The sequence below is a fragment of the Bolinopsis microptera genome, chromosome 6, assembly GCF_026151205.1.
Source record: "Bolinopsis microptera isolate Bmic1 chromosome 6, MBARI_Bmic_1.0, whole genome shotgun sequence".
NCBI lineage: Eukaryota > Metazoa > Ctenophora > Tentaculata > Lobata > Bolinopsidae > Bolinopsis > Bolinopsis microptera.
In genome coordinates this window covers 3,862,205-3,875,585 of record NC_087077.1, presented here as the reverse complement: position 1 = coordinate 3,875,585, position 13,381 = coordinate 3,862,205, and the positions used below count along the sequence as shown (strand labels likewise).

Below are 13,381 nucleotides of genomic sequence, written 5' to 3'. Positions count from 1 at the left end.
GTTGTTGCACCAATAACTCACAACAAAACGTGAAATTAGTATGTTAATGTTATACTTGTACTTGTAGCGCATCAATGATCAACATTATTTATATTAAAATCCATTTAAAACAACAGAATAAATTATTGTAATTACATACGTACGCTGACCTATGACCGTAACTGTTATGAAAACTTTAGTCAGCTTGGCGCCGCGCATTTGAAAGTGTAATACAATCGTCGAATCGTGCAAACGTGTGCGGAGGGTAACCGTGGAGATGACACCATTACTGCTCCGCGCGCAGAGAAGATGCATTTAAATGGTTATGCGGAGGGTAATGCATGTTTTCCTTTGTGACACAATTCATGACTCACGTGACACGAAAAACATACCTACCCACTATACCCGTCCTCAATTCCTACCACTTCTAACCATCTATTGCCTTTTTAAGGCGATGGAAAAAATCTATCTTCTCCTACATTTTTTGAGCAATCACCCTGAAACTTTTCAGCCAAAATTTTGAGATAGGCCTTTAAAATTTTTTATTAAATTATGAAAATCTTGGACCTCGTTTTTTTCAGGTCCAAGATTTTTAAAATTAAATACAATTTTTTTAAAGGCTTATCTCAAAATTTTGGCTTGAAAGATCTCTTCTAAATGGTTCCTAGAACATATCCTGAAAGTTTCAGGGTGATTGCTCAAAAAAGTAGGAGAAGATAGATTTTTAGACTCGATTTTCAGAATTTGCGATTGAAAATCGCTCGCGCAATACAATTACACATAAGCGCTGACCTTAGACCGGCGATAATTTCGGCTACGAACAATATTTTTCCATGGGACCAAAAGCAGCTGGTAGTTATCACTCCCTTCTACCAGAAACAATTATAAAGTCAATTTGGAGAATTTTGATGAAGACCCCCCCCCCGGCCCCCTTAAAACTTTAAAATACTGAGCCAAAAAACTAGATAGCTACATAAAACTGTCATGAAAATGTGTGAAGCTAGTGTCGATAATTCATGTATCAATATCATGATATCAGATAACATTGTAATTCTTCATAACCGGAAATTGTCTTTTTAAGTGTCTTTAAGTGTTTTTAAAGTCCATATTTCTTCCCCGTTAATTTGCCGAGCTATAAATAGCAGGTCACGTGTATACTGAATTGATCTATCTGAAGCTGGTTAATAAATATTAATCAATGTCTCTCAATCTTCCTCCATGTCCTCAAATCGCCGGCTCTCTTCTGGTGTTAGTTCATGGATGATATTCCCATCCTCCATTTCTTGTTCGTTATCTCGGTTCACCAACAGCTGCAAATGATTTTTCGTATTTCAACAAATAAAATTATTAAGGTAATGTGACACAGCAGATATTTAATCTTTTATCTCCCTTTATCTCAATTATTAGCTGGGGTAATGAAACGACCAAAATCAAATATTAAAATTGTTCATAATAATCATAAAACAAATGAAAAACTACTAAGGATGCTTATTTTAAATGGCAGATGACTATTAAGTCGTATACAAGTCAGAAGAATATTACACCCCAACCACTAAAATAAACGCTCGTAAATTTAAAAAACTCACCTGTCCGTCAGAGTCGAATCTGATCTGGTTGCTAATAGCAAGTCCCCCAGGGGTGAACCCTTGATCGTCCCCACTATCCGACTCCTCGTCATCATCTGGGTGAAGCAACTGTCCGTCTGATATAGCCTGGTATATCCGCTGAACTGCAGAGTACAGGGAGACGTATTTAACTAGTAAAACAACGATTATAGCACACGAAATGCCCGGAGTTATGAAACGGTTCATGATACCAAATCGCTTAAATCAATACCGATCATCGGTATAAAGTTTAAATATATTGTTTAAACATTATCTTGCTCCTTTCTAAATAAAGTAAGCATGAATAATAATACTGTTATCTACAGAGAAGGCCTCCCATTTACCTTGGTTCTCATTATGAGGAGCTATTCTGATCTCTATGTTCCCCTCTTCCTCTTCCTCGTCATCGGAAGAGTTTGGACTTTGAGGTTCACCTACGTTCTCGTAAAGCATATACACGCACGGCATCGGGTATACGCTTACGTCTTTCGAAATCTGCAATTTTTGTCTTGTTAGCGAAATTATTGTAAAAGGTTCATTAAATCATATTTATGTGAAGAGATTTCATATTGGTTATTTGTTATACGTTGAATATCCCTTTCGGGCGGCTTCGCGCGCGCAAAGGGAAATGCAACTTGTATCAAATTGGTTATTGAAACTTTTAAAAAGAAGACATTTTAGTCCAGCTATAACTAAAATTAAAATGTATTACATTGGGATCGGGTGTGGCCATTTAAAATAGCATATTGGTAATCGTTTTAAAAGGTTGATTTAAACTGTCAAGCTAAGAAAGAAAAAAACTCTTAACCGTTTGAGCCATATATAGAAATCATTTATGGACACGATTGAACACATTAAACATTGTCATGTTCAGTTCATTTGGGGACACGCCCTTTAAACGGTATTGGGCAATGAATGACAGAATATTAAAAGATTGGAGGTATTTCGCGACCAGTCAGCAGCGTGTGTGGTTTAACAGACAATCTCTTTTGGGGGAGGGGGAGGCCGATCATATTGAAGTAGAGTAAAGTGTGTCCCGGGGTGAATCGCTAAAATATATTTAAAAATATTGAGATTTAATCAATTTATGGGCTAAAAGCTATCAAATTTAATGCGTTAAATGCCCAAATATGGGCATATGGTTTTTGGTTCATCTTGGCCATTTTTTTCCAACCGGGGATACACTTGATGGCCACCCTCCCCCCCACATTCTATCCATTAAAGCACGAATTTTTATGCAAAGGCAAACGCCCATATTTTGTTATCGAGCTTTCCGGATTTTAAAGTTGCGTTTAACTAGTTTCAGCTGTTAAAACCCATTGCAAATTGGTAATGTAAGACTGTTTACATGTCGGTTGTAGAACTTTTTCAAACTACTGGAATTTTGTAACCGATTCTAATGAATAATATTTATTTATATTCTTACTAAGCAACATCTGACGTATAGGTTAAGTAAAGAACTGGATATTAATCTAAAGTAATTAGTAACATTGGTCTAGAAATAAAATTAATGAAATGTCAGTCTGGATATAAAATGAATCCCATTATAAAATACAGAACATTTATCGAGATAACAACCTCTGCCCTTCTGGCCCATATTTGACAGAAATTGTACGTTCAACCTGTTTAAAGAGTCTGCTATAAATATAAATATAAATACTTACCGCGTGGGCTATGAGTTGTCTGTAGTTCAACTTGAAGCCGACTTCATCTCCATCTCGTATCCACACAATATTCCTGCAAAGTGCAACACATTATCTTTAATGGACGTTTTATCGTGTTTTTCATACTCGATAATGCGTATTTTCAAAGTTATTGCTCGGATCGGCTTGATTTCTCTATTAATACCCATTTCCTCATTTCGATCAAAGAGTTTAGCAGTTAAAACACAAAATATGATAACCAGAACCTCTTAGTGCCCCAGCAAGATATTGTAACTCATGTTCAACCGTTTTAATCCGGTTTGAAAAACTGGAATTCCCCAAATACGGTACTTTCTAGCAGCATTTATAAAGACCCCCTTAATTACAATAATGAAGTTCACTGCCATGAGCCTAAATAGGATAAAATCCGTTTCCCGAATCAAATATTCAAAACACAATCAAATTGAACAGTTAAACAGTTGTTAAAAAGTACCCACGTTTCAGCTACATAAAGCCTGCCACATCCAAGTTCAGTTCCTTTGTACTGAGCAGTGCACCCTGGTTCTGAGTGGATACTGCTCGTGGGCTGGTGTTGGGGGGTCAGTGCTCGTGCACTTGCTGGAGTTATTGGGACTGGCATGCTACTGGGGGGGTTAAAGTGAAACATTGTTTACTGTTGGGTAATATGAGTAGTTCTGATTCTGGCAGTATTAATATTTCATTGCCTTGACATATCGGACTGGTATGTTACTGTGGGGAATTTATGTTAAACATTATAGCCTTTAATCAGTTACTAATACCAGTTACAGGGAGCTGGGGTTATGTTTAATTAAACTGTAAATGTTTGTGGTCCTGATTAAGTTTAACTCTGGTAATATTGTGCAGCTTACTCCTCTGAACTGTCTGCTTTGTAACCATGGTAACAGTGAGCAGGAGCTTTGTACTTAATGACAGTGGATGTTTTGGCAGAATCCTCTCCAGTTTCTGTGAATTGTGAAAGTATGCAGACAAACGATCCACACTGCTCCGTAATGACACTTACACTTTAATGTACTGTTGCTAAGTGGGATATTTATTCAAAAGCCTGTACCACCCCTGCTTTGTCTCCCCTGCTGTGGACCGTGCTGCAGAAAGATCAGACTACTGGTCACTCCAACACAACTCTTATTCTTATAGATCTTACTTCGACACAGCTCTGGTAGATCTGCTTATTCTCCTAGATCTTACTCCAACACAGCTCTGGTAGATCTGGTAATTCTACTGGATCTTACTCCAACACAGCTTTGGTAGATCTGCTAATTCTACTGGATCTTACTCCAACACAGCTCTGAAATATCCGCTAGTTCTCCTATATCTTACTCCAACACAGCTCTGGTAGATCTGCTAATTCTCCTAGATCTCACTCCAACACAGCTCTGGTAGATCTGCTAATTCTACTGGATCTTACTCCAACACAGCTCTGAAATATCCGCTAGTTCTCCTATATCTTACTCCAACACAGCTCTGGTAGATCTGCTAATTCTCCTATATCTTACTCCAACACAGCTCTGGTACATCTGCTAGTTCTCCTATATCTTACTCCAACACAGCTCTGGTAGATCTGCTAAATCTACTGGATCTTACTCCAACACAGCTTTGGTAGATCTGCTAATTCTACTGGATCTTACTCCAACACAGCTCTGAAATATCCGCTAGTTCTCCTAGATCTTACTCCAACACAGCTCTGGTAGATCTGCTAATTCTCCTAGATCTCACTCCAACACAGCTCTGGTAGATCTGCTAATTCTCCTAGATCTTACTCCAACACAGCTCTGGTAGATCTGCTAATTCTACTGGATCTTACTCCAACACAGCTCTGAAATATCCGCTAGTTCTCCTATATCTTACTCCAACACAGCTCTGGTAGATCTGCTAATTCTACTGGATCTTACTCCAACACAGCTTTGGTAGATCTGCTAATTCTACTGGATCTTACTCCAACACAGCTCTGAAATATCCGCTAGTTCTCCTATATCTTACTCCAACACAGCTCTGGTAGATCTGCTAATTCTCCTAGATCTCACTCCAACACAGCTCTGGTAGATCTGCTAATTCTACTGGATCTTACTCCAACACAGCTCTGGTAGATCTGCTAATTCTCCTAGATCTTACTCCAACACAGCTCTGGTAGATCTGCTAATTCTCCTAGATCTTACTCCAACACAGCTCTGGTAGATCTGCTAATTCTCCTAGATCTTACTCCAACACAGCTCTGAAATATCCGCTAATTCTCCTAGATCTTACTCACACCTGGTTTACAACACACACGTTATCTTATAATAAGAGTGCTCGTTCAGACTCCGTTAATGTGCTAGTTCAGCTTTTATTTTGATATCTTTGAAATAGTTAATGTGCTGACCTAGTGATCTAATATCACTCGAGGTAGGATGATCTTACGAGGTGATGCCATGGTATAGGTAATGCAGGCGAGCACTATAGTGTCTGACACTGTAATACAGAGGTAGATGTAGTAGTGGTTGTGCCTAGCAGGTGCACTGTACATAATAACACAGCACAATGTACTGTATATCTCTCAATAATAATACCCACCTGAGTTATGACAAATATGCAGAAAATGGAGCTGGTTTCAGCCAGCTTGTAAATATCCAATTAACGGCAAACTAATTCACATGTGTTGCAGTGAATGCTTGCGGAGGTGGTTGCAGTGAATGCGGAGCTGCTGTCTTTAATAACCCTGGTGTAATATAATTGCATGCAGGCCGGCTATATGTTATACATTGCATTGAGTGCAGCATGATCAGCTCATGCTATCGAGTAGAGTACTATCACCTCCCTGACAAGAGTTACATCTTACGGAGGAAAATCTTTTCGTTAAATGAAATTGCTCGTTACATATTGCAAAGCTTTTAATTACCATCGTATTTCCGACCTAGCTTGATGTCAAGACAGATGAGGTTTGACACGTTGCACTTATCAGCTATCTTAATAAAAAGTCTTAGTTAAGGTCAATGAGGCATGAGCATCTAGATTTTGATCATTTATTATTCATCGAAAACTCATTCTGCTCATTTTTTCATTTTGTCGGCACAGCTTGCAATCCTGATAAGAAGTTCAAACGTCGTTAGGGTCAATGAGGCAGGGTACCCTTTAGATTTTGATCATTTATTATTCATAGATAACTCGTTCTGCTCATTTTTTCATTTTGTCGGCACAAGGACACAGCTAGTGATACCTTGTAATACGTGATCAGAGTCTACGGTCATCTCAGAGCCACGTCTAGTGCTCTGTTATTAGTTAAATGTCGGTCTAACATCAGCACTGTATTTTCTATTATGTCGAGGTTAGTTCGGGGGAGTTCATCTCAATACAGAAGCTAGTTCAATTAGTTGAGGTCATTAGGTGAGTATGCGGCGCATGTTGACCGATTAATAAATATACAGTCACATACTGATATTGCTCGTTTAATCTCAGTAGTAAAAATGCTGTGTTGTGCTTTAAAATAGTAGTTGAAATAGTAGTTTTAGAGCAACTTTCGGAAATGCCTGGAGAAGAGACGCCAACACGAGACTACTCTAATCTGATTGGAGGAAGAGACACCAACACGAGACTACTCTAATCTGATTGGAGGAAGAGACACCAACACGAGACTACTCTAATCTGATTGGAGGAAGAGACACCAACACTAGACTACTTAATCTGATTGGAGGAAGAGAGACACCAACACGAGACTACTCTAATCTGATTGGAGGAAGAGACACCAACACGAGAACACTTAATCTGATTGGAGGAAGAGACACCAACACGAGACTACTCTAATCTGATTGGAGGAAGAGACACCAACACGAGACTACTTAATCTGATTGAAGGAGGAGACGCCAACACGCGACTACTCTAATCTGATTGGAGGAAGAGACACCAACACGAGACTACTCTAATCCACACCGGTAACATAGTAATTGAGGGCTCATACTGACCGCTGCTGGTTTTAGTATAATTGCTACGCCAGGTTACTAATATCAGTAATGTTAACTATGTTGTACTAGTTAAATAGTCGGCCATTTGCACGCTTGAAAACATGTACTAGTGTCTAGTATAACATTACTAACTATTAACCTAACATATGTAGATAATTCTTTATATAAAACCCTTTTTACACGTGCAGATTTGCTGCCAGTTCTCTCCCTCTGATGAGCCTTCTTACACAATGCTGAGATGTGAGCTACTATAGGAAGGAGCCAGGTCAAGGTTCACTCATTGGAGTAGGCGAGGGAGCTCTTGCATACATGTAGACAGTAATTTGTAAGGGTGATTTGCATGAGCTGTGACCAGTTTTAACTACTCTTTTGTTCAGCTTTATAATCAGTCCAGTAGAATCTGCCACTAGTTTTACCAGAGATGGGTTCAAATCGTCGTGCGAATATTTTCCTTTGACGGTTATTGAATAGAGCGTATGTTGACGATTATTGGAAATATATAAGATGGTCGATTATAACATTTTAAGAAACGTTGTTAACTATCACACGTTATTAACGTTATTAACGTTATTAACTATCACACATAACACACACGGAAGCTTTTAAATATTGTTTTTGCTAAAGTGCTTATGATTTGAATTTGGTGTGATGATGAAAATTTGAAACGAGTGGATTTTTGAGGGGACATTTCTTAATTAGAAGAAAACAAGGCAATCTTAGATAAATTAATAAACAAAATAAATTAGAGGTAAAAATTTGGCTGACTCTTTTGTTTCCTAGAACTATAAGAGTTCGTTTACTGCATCACATAATAGGTCACTGTTCATACACTTGTTCGCACGGTCTCACCAGCCAGCATTTAGGCAGAGACTTCTTCAGGGACAGCGGCGGGGGCCTCTGGGACCACGGTGATCTCAGGGATATCAGCGAATTCAGGGACCGGGGGGAGCACAGGAGCAGGAGCGGCTACAGGGGCAGGAGCGGCTACAGGAGCAGCAGCAACAATAGGGGCGGCTGCAGTTACAATAGGGCCTGCTTCTGGAACCGCACCGAAAGAATAGAGATGTTCGTCTCGCTCAGTGTCTCTGATGTTGAGGAAGAGAGAGTCGGAGGAGAGATAAACCTTGTTCTGAGACTTGGACATGGTGGCGGCAATGTGTTTAGCAGCTGTTATCCTGGGGGATGTGGTCGTTACAGTCAAGTTACAGACTAGTTACAAACAAGTTACAAGCAAGTTACAGACAAGTTACAGACAAGTTACAGACAAGTTACAGATAAGTTACAGACAAGTTACAGACAAGTTACAGACAAGTTACAGACAAGTTACAGACAAGTTACATACAAGTTACAGACAAGTTACAGACAAGTTACAGACACTTTACAGACACTTTACAGACTAGTTACAGACAAGTTACAGACAAGTTACAGACAAGTTACAGACAAGTTACAGACAAGTTACAGACAAGTTACAGACTAGTTACAGACTAGTTACAGACTTGCAATTCCAGCTCATAACAAACATCACGATAAAAATGATAACAAGAAATGGAAATAAAGCTGATATATACCTCCTGAGCTTTAAGAATCCAGGGTTTCCCTCGATAGCCTCTCCCAACATGAAGGCAGCTCTGGTCTCTCCCTCAGCTTGGACGATCTTCTGTTGTCGCTCCTGAACCGCTCGCTCCACCAATATAGCTGCTCTCTGGGCCTCCTGTTGAGCTACAAGGAGAAGTTACAGTAAGATTGTGAGTCGTGTTTAATTCGTAGTAAAGATATGTTTCATACCCGTTTTTTTTACTTGTTTTGTTTTAGGACAAGGCCATGAAATACCAATACTCATCATTCAATTCCAGAATCAGAACAAGGGTAAGGTTATTGTGGCCCAACAATAAGAACTAAGAAGGACTATGAAGTATGAACCCACCGATCTGTTTAGACTCAATAGCAGCCGTGTACTGAGGAGAGAAAGATAGGTCTGTGATGGCCACATCCTCCAGGATGATATCAAAGTCTCGTGCTCGCTCAACCAGCTGTTCACGGACCATGTTACTCACCTGACAGAGAGTAAATACAGTCAGCTGGCAAGTGGCCAAGTCTAAATATTTAGAGCTAAATTGGTTTTCACGATTACAGTAATTTGCTTTGGGTTTGTGAAAAGGAATTTGAGCAAGTTAACTCTTTTTTAGAAGGTAGTAAACCCAGTTACAATGGTGTGACATTAGACATAGTAAACCCAGTTGGTGTGACATAGTAAACTCAGAGCACACTCCGAGATGGTGTTATTTAAAGATGATGAGAGGTATATTGACAGGTTATTTGTGACCTATGTGACCTATGTTTACCTACCATTTGACGCTGTGTGATCAACTGAGAGGCATTAAACTGAGCAACCACAGACTTCAATATCTCGTTTACGATTGATGGAAGAACCCTGAAATCGAATTAGTTTAATATTTGATAGGCCAAAATTAATTTAACATTGGGATTCATAGAATTTTCCTCAAAAATATGTTTAAAATGTATTGAAGAGTTCCAAGGGACTTGAGATCACTGAACATTGAGTGAACAAGTTCATAAACTAACAACATCTCAATTAAATATGACATACGGTATGTTACTACATACCTGTCATTGAAGTCTAGGCCCAGTCTTCGGGTAATGGTTGTGAGCTTAATAGGGTCGGGTCTGGACAACACCCTGAGGCTGATATGGACAGTCTGCAGATCTTTGGATCCCGTTGGAGAGGTTATCCTTCTTGGGGTAGCACGGATATCGAATACAATGGGTTTGTGGAGCCACGGCACTTTAAAATTTAAACCTGGAAGTGGTGGGATAAAATCAAGAAACAAGCTGTTGTTAATTTGATTTTGAAAACTTTGAGTTTATATAGGAAGGTTCTTACTTTGGCACTCAAAAATGATAAACCTTTAAAGTACAGCGCCATGCATAATTTGACTAAGACTATATTGACTAAGAACTAGACACTGGATCTGCATATGTGTAACCATGGTAACTGCATACCTTCCTTGTAGACCTTCTCCTGGAGACCGCCCATCCTGCTGAACAATATACTCCTGTGTCCTCCTTCCACCGTGTACAGACTGTTCTGTAATAATGCTCCTCCCACTGTTAGCAGCGCCACCGCACTCGCTCCTCCTACCATCTTTAAAGCAGCCATCCTTACTTAAATAAGCGGGTTAATTAGTATTGGATTAGAAAATTAATGAACAGTTCAATATTCATTCCTCCTATTTATTATTTAATTCTAGGTTATAGGATAATTTTATGGATCAATTTATCGTAATTCATTTATTTCCAGTATAGCCCAGGATTAATGCAACCTCATAACTTCATAAGAACCACTGTTTCTGTTTCTTGATCCATTGGTGACTCTTTCAAAATTCAGTGATTGCGTTAATTCTAGGCCATACTACTTTAAGAGATTATAATTGTGAGGGGATAGCTTTGATTTCTGTGCAGTTGATAATTAAGTTGCATGACTCTCGGTAGTAGTTATGACATGATCAGGGTAGCTTTTGTGAGAACATAATATATTATATTATGAATATCGTCTTGACGGCAGGATGAATGGCAGCCTGGCAGACTAATTTCATACATCCAGTCCGGCAGGTTTTCTTACACCATCGCTTTTAATGTTCATTTGCCCTGATATATAGCGTTCATACTTAAAAGGCATAATTTGACTGTCTTGGAAGGGAATTACTCTTAGGTCTCAGCCACAATTTCGTTAGAATTTTGCAGCGTCCAGTTTGAGATGTATATTAGTACAGTTTGACAAGAAATACTATATAAAGTATATATAATATCACCAAGCAGAAATTGAACAAAGCCTGAATCATCTACACGGCGCGTTGCTCACTCTCCCTCTCTCTCTCTCTCTCTCTCTCTCTCTCTCTCTCTCTCTCTCTCTCTCTCTCTCTCTCTCTCTCTCTCTCTCTCTCTCTCTCTCTCTCTCTGTAAATTTCTTGATACGACAACTGTCAGCTCTTATTTTATTTGAGAGCATTATAAATGCATTTTCTCTCGGTGCTACGTGTTTGAGAGAGAGAGAGCTACGTGTTTGATCTCCACTCTGTTATTGGCAGATATATTTACGCCACTAAATCCGATACCACTCGACGCATTACGCAATAGAGGTAAGCAGCAGCATGTGCGGACACCACGGTAAAGGTTTTACCCTGGGCGTTCGACATTTATTTGGATGTTATTAGAAAGCCATCAAGATTACTTTTGTACGTAGTATCGCTCATAATATATTTTATTGTATATTTCTGCATGTTTTTTAGCTAAGCTTTCGCATATTTTTAATCAAAATGCAGAATAAAATGGGCAAAAGGAGCATAACTATTAACGTTTCGAAATCGGCTTAGTATCACTACTTTAAGTTTAGCTACATAACTAATTTACCAATCGCTATTTGATATCTAATAAAATGGTGAGGTGTCACTTCTGCTGAACTTATAGTTAAATGACAGGTATGCTATGAATCGTCTAGCGAGTTCTAGTCGCCTATAATTATATATGGACTTGTCGACTACAGTCGAGAATATATGTGTCACAAGTCAAAACAGAGCTTTCGTTTTCTGTCACATATCATACCAATTAGAACACATCTAAGGTGTGTGACTTTGTTACCTTATCAGATTTATGTCCTTGATGCATTTTCATTTTTCAACTGCATAGTGCATATTATATGCAATATGCATTCGAAATATAAAAACTCATATTGACGGGACCGGAACCCAACGATACGATTTTCTTGAAACTTTCTACATAGTAAGATGGCTTTAAGACAAACAATTTGTGCAAGTTCGGGTGAATTTCTATGTGCCAAATTGGAGATATCCCTTCAAACACAAGAAAATAGTGCTGTCGGACAGATGTCGTGTTACCGAAGCACACTTGTCACTTTCTATCTAGATATTGCCTCATAGCTCCTGGAAGCGAATGTGGAAGAAATGCGAATAAGCTCCAGTAACCAATTATACCATCTAAAGCTATCCTGGTAAAGGCAGGCTAATAGCGTTGAATTAATTTCAAGGAGCAGTTTACTTAAAGGTCCCCCATTGGTCAGCACTAAATTCAGAGCTCTCAGTCGCGCTCAGCCTACTGAGCTACTCGCTGAAACCTACACAGCTTCTGTAATGTAGGTAGAGTCGCGCTCAACCTACTGAGCTACTCGCTCAACCTACTGAGCTACTCGCTCAACCTACTGAGCTACTCGCTCAACCTACTGAGCTACTCGCTCAACCTACTGAGCTTCTGTAAGGGGTCGTTCACATATTACGTAATCAGCCGAGGGGGGGGGGGGGGGGTTTAAATGCTTACGGTTGATTACGGGAGGGGGGGTTTGGTCGTTGAATATGTAATCAAAATTTTAATTTTTTATCGATTTTCGAAATACCAATTGGACAATTTTCGTTAATTATGTAATCAAAATTTTCGTTTTTTAAACAAATTTTCGTTTAGTAAGTGCTTTGCGATTATTTCATTCCTTAATCCGTTGTGGGGGGGGGGGGGGGGGGGGGTGAAAATTGCCAAAATATTCATTACGTAATATTTTATCTTTATTCTGCACAAAACTCATAATGTATTTATCTTTGTTCTGCACAAAACTCGTTAGCTATCGTTTTGCATTGATGGTTGTGCAATTTCCATTTATTGGATTGCAATATTGGGAATATCCCTACGATATTAATATCTGTGAAAATAAACCTTGGCAACACTTAACCGTGCAGTGCGTGATCGCTTGAAGAAATGCGTTGACCCTTTTTTAGCATGACGTTATTTTTATTTTGTTGTACAGGGTGTTTCAAGGCTCGTATCCAAATTTTGAATGGCCCTTAAAATCTAACAAATAGGTCAAACAGTTCGATTTTATTTTTTGTTTTAATTAAAGATAGATAAATTATTACATTTCAAAATTCATATAAAAAATAACCCAAATATTTGATAAACTTTTCGAGCCCTCTGCACTTGTACCTACTATTTCGCTTTTAAGATTGTGGTACAGTTGCTCCTTCATAATGTGGGGTCGAGACTCGAGAAGATCATGGTAATACAGGACCTTTACTTTTTGTTATTGAGAAAGATCAAACAGCAGCACTGATATATTATGTTGTTTAGACCTTCAGTGAATATCCCTGGAGGGGGATTATTT

At 38.9% G+C, this 13,381-nt stretch overlaps 2 protein-coding genes across 2 annotated transcripts; both read right to left on the bottom strand.

Annotated features, from left to right (window-relative positions):
* Window positions 1–488: 488 nt before the first annotated feature.
* Window positions 489–3,866, bottom strand: LOC134817145 (methylosome subunit pICln-like). The gene is made up of 5 exons (XM_063826268.1): window positions 3,724–3,866; window positions 3,248–3,320; window positions 1,928–2,078; window positions 1,566–1,708; window positions 489–1,289 (listed from the first exon to the last, which is right to left on the bottom strand). The coding sequence occupies exons 1-5, from the start codon at window positions 3,864–3,866 to the stop codon at window positions 1,185–1,187; spliced, it is 615 nt and encodes a 204-aa protein (XP_063682338.1). The 3' UTR covers window positions 489–1,184.
* A 4,048-nt stretch (window positions 3,867–7,914) lies between these two features.
* On the bottom strand, window positions 7,915–10,397 carry LOC134816438 (prohibitin-2-like). Its single transcript, XM_063825275.1, has 6 exons — window positions 10,222–10,397; window positions 9,826–10,018; window positions 9,547–9,631; window positions 9,125–9,254; window positions 8,769–8,919; window positions 7,915–8,375 (listed from the first exon to the last, which is right to left on the bottom strand). Exons 1-6 carry the CDS (start codon window positions 10,376–10,378, stop codon window positions 8,060–8,062), a joined length of 1,032 nt encoding a protein of 343 aa, XP_063681345.1. The 5' UTR covers window positions 10,379–10,397; the 3' UTR covers window positions 7,915–8,059.
* Window positions 10,398–13,381: the final 2,984 nt, after the last annotated feature.

Bases quoted from the DNA above. Each gene is read 5' to 3' on its own strand.
- LOC134817145 (XM_063826268.1), bottom strand. From the start codon at position 3,866: ATGCCAGTCCCAATAACTCCAGCAAGTGCACGAGCACTGACCCCCCAA. The intron at 2,079-3,247 runs GTAAGTATTTAT...CAAAAATTGCAG, and splicing joins GACAACTCATAGCCCACGCG to ATTTCGAAAGACGTAAGCGT. The intron at 1,290-1,565 runs GTGAGTTTTTTA...AATCATTTGCAG, and splicing joins GATTCGACTCTGACGGACAG to CTGTTGGTGAACCGAGATAA.
- LOC134816438 (XM_063825275.1), bottom strand. From the start codon at position 10,378: ATGGCTGCTTTAAAGATGGTAGGAGGAGCGAGTGCGGTGGCGCTGCTA. The intron at 9,632-9,825 runs GTATGTAGTAAC...ATTCGATTTCAG, and splicing joins GGCCTAGACTTCAATGACAG to GGTTCTTCCATCAATCGTAA. The intron at 8,920-9,124 runs GTGGGTTCATAC...TTCTCCTTGTAG, and splicing joins TATTGAGTCTAAACAGATCG to CTCAACAGGAGGCCCAGAGA.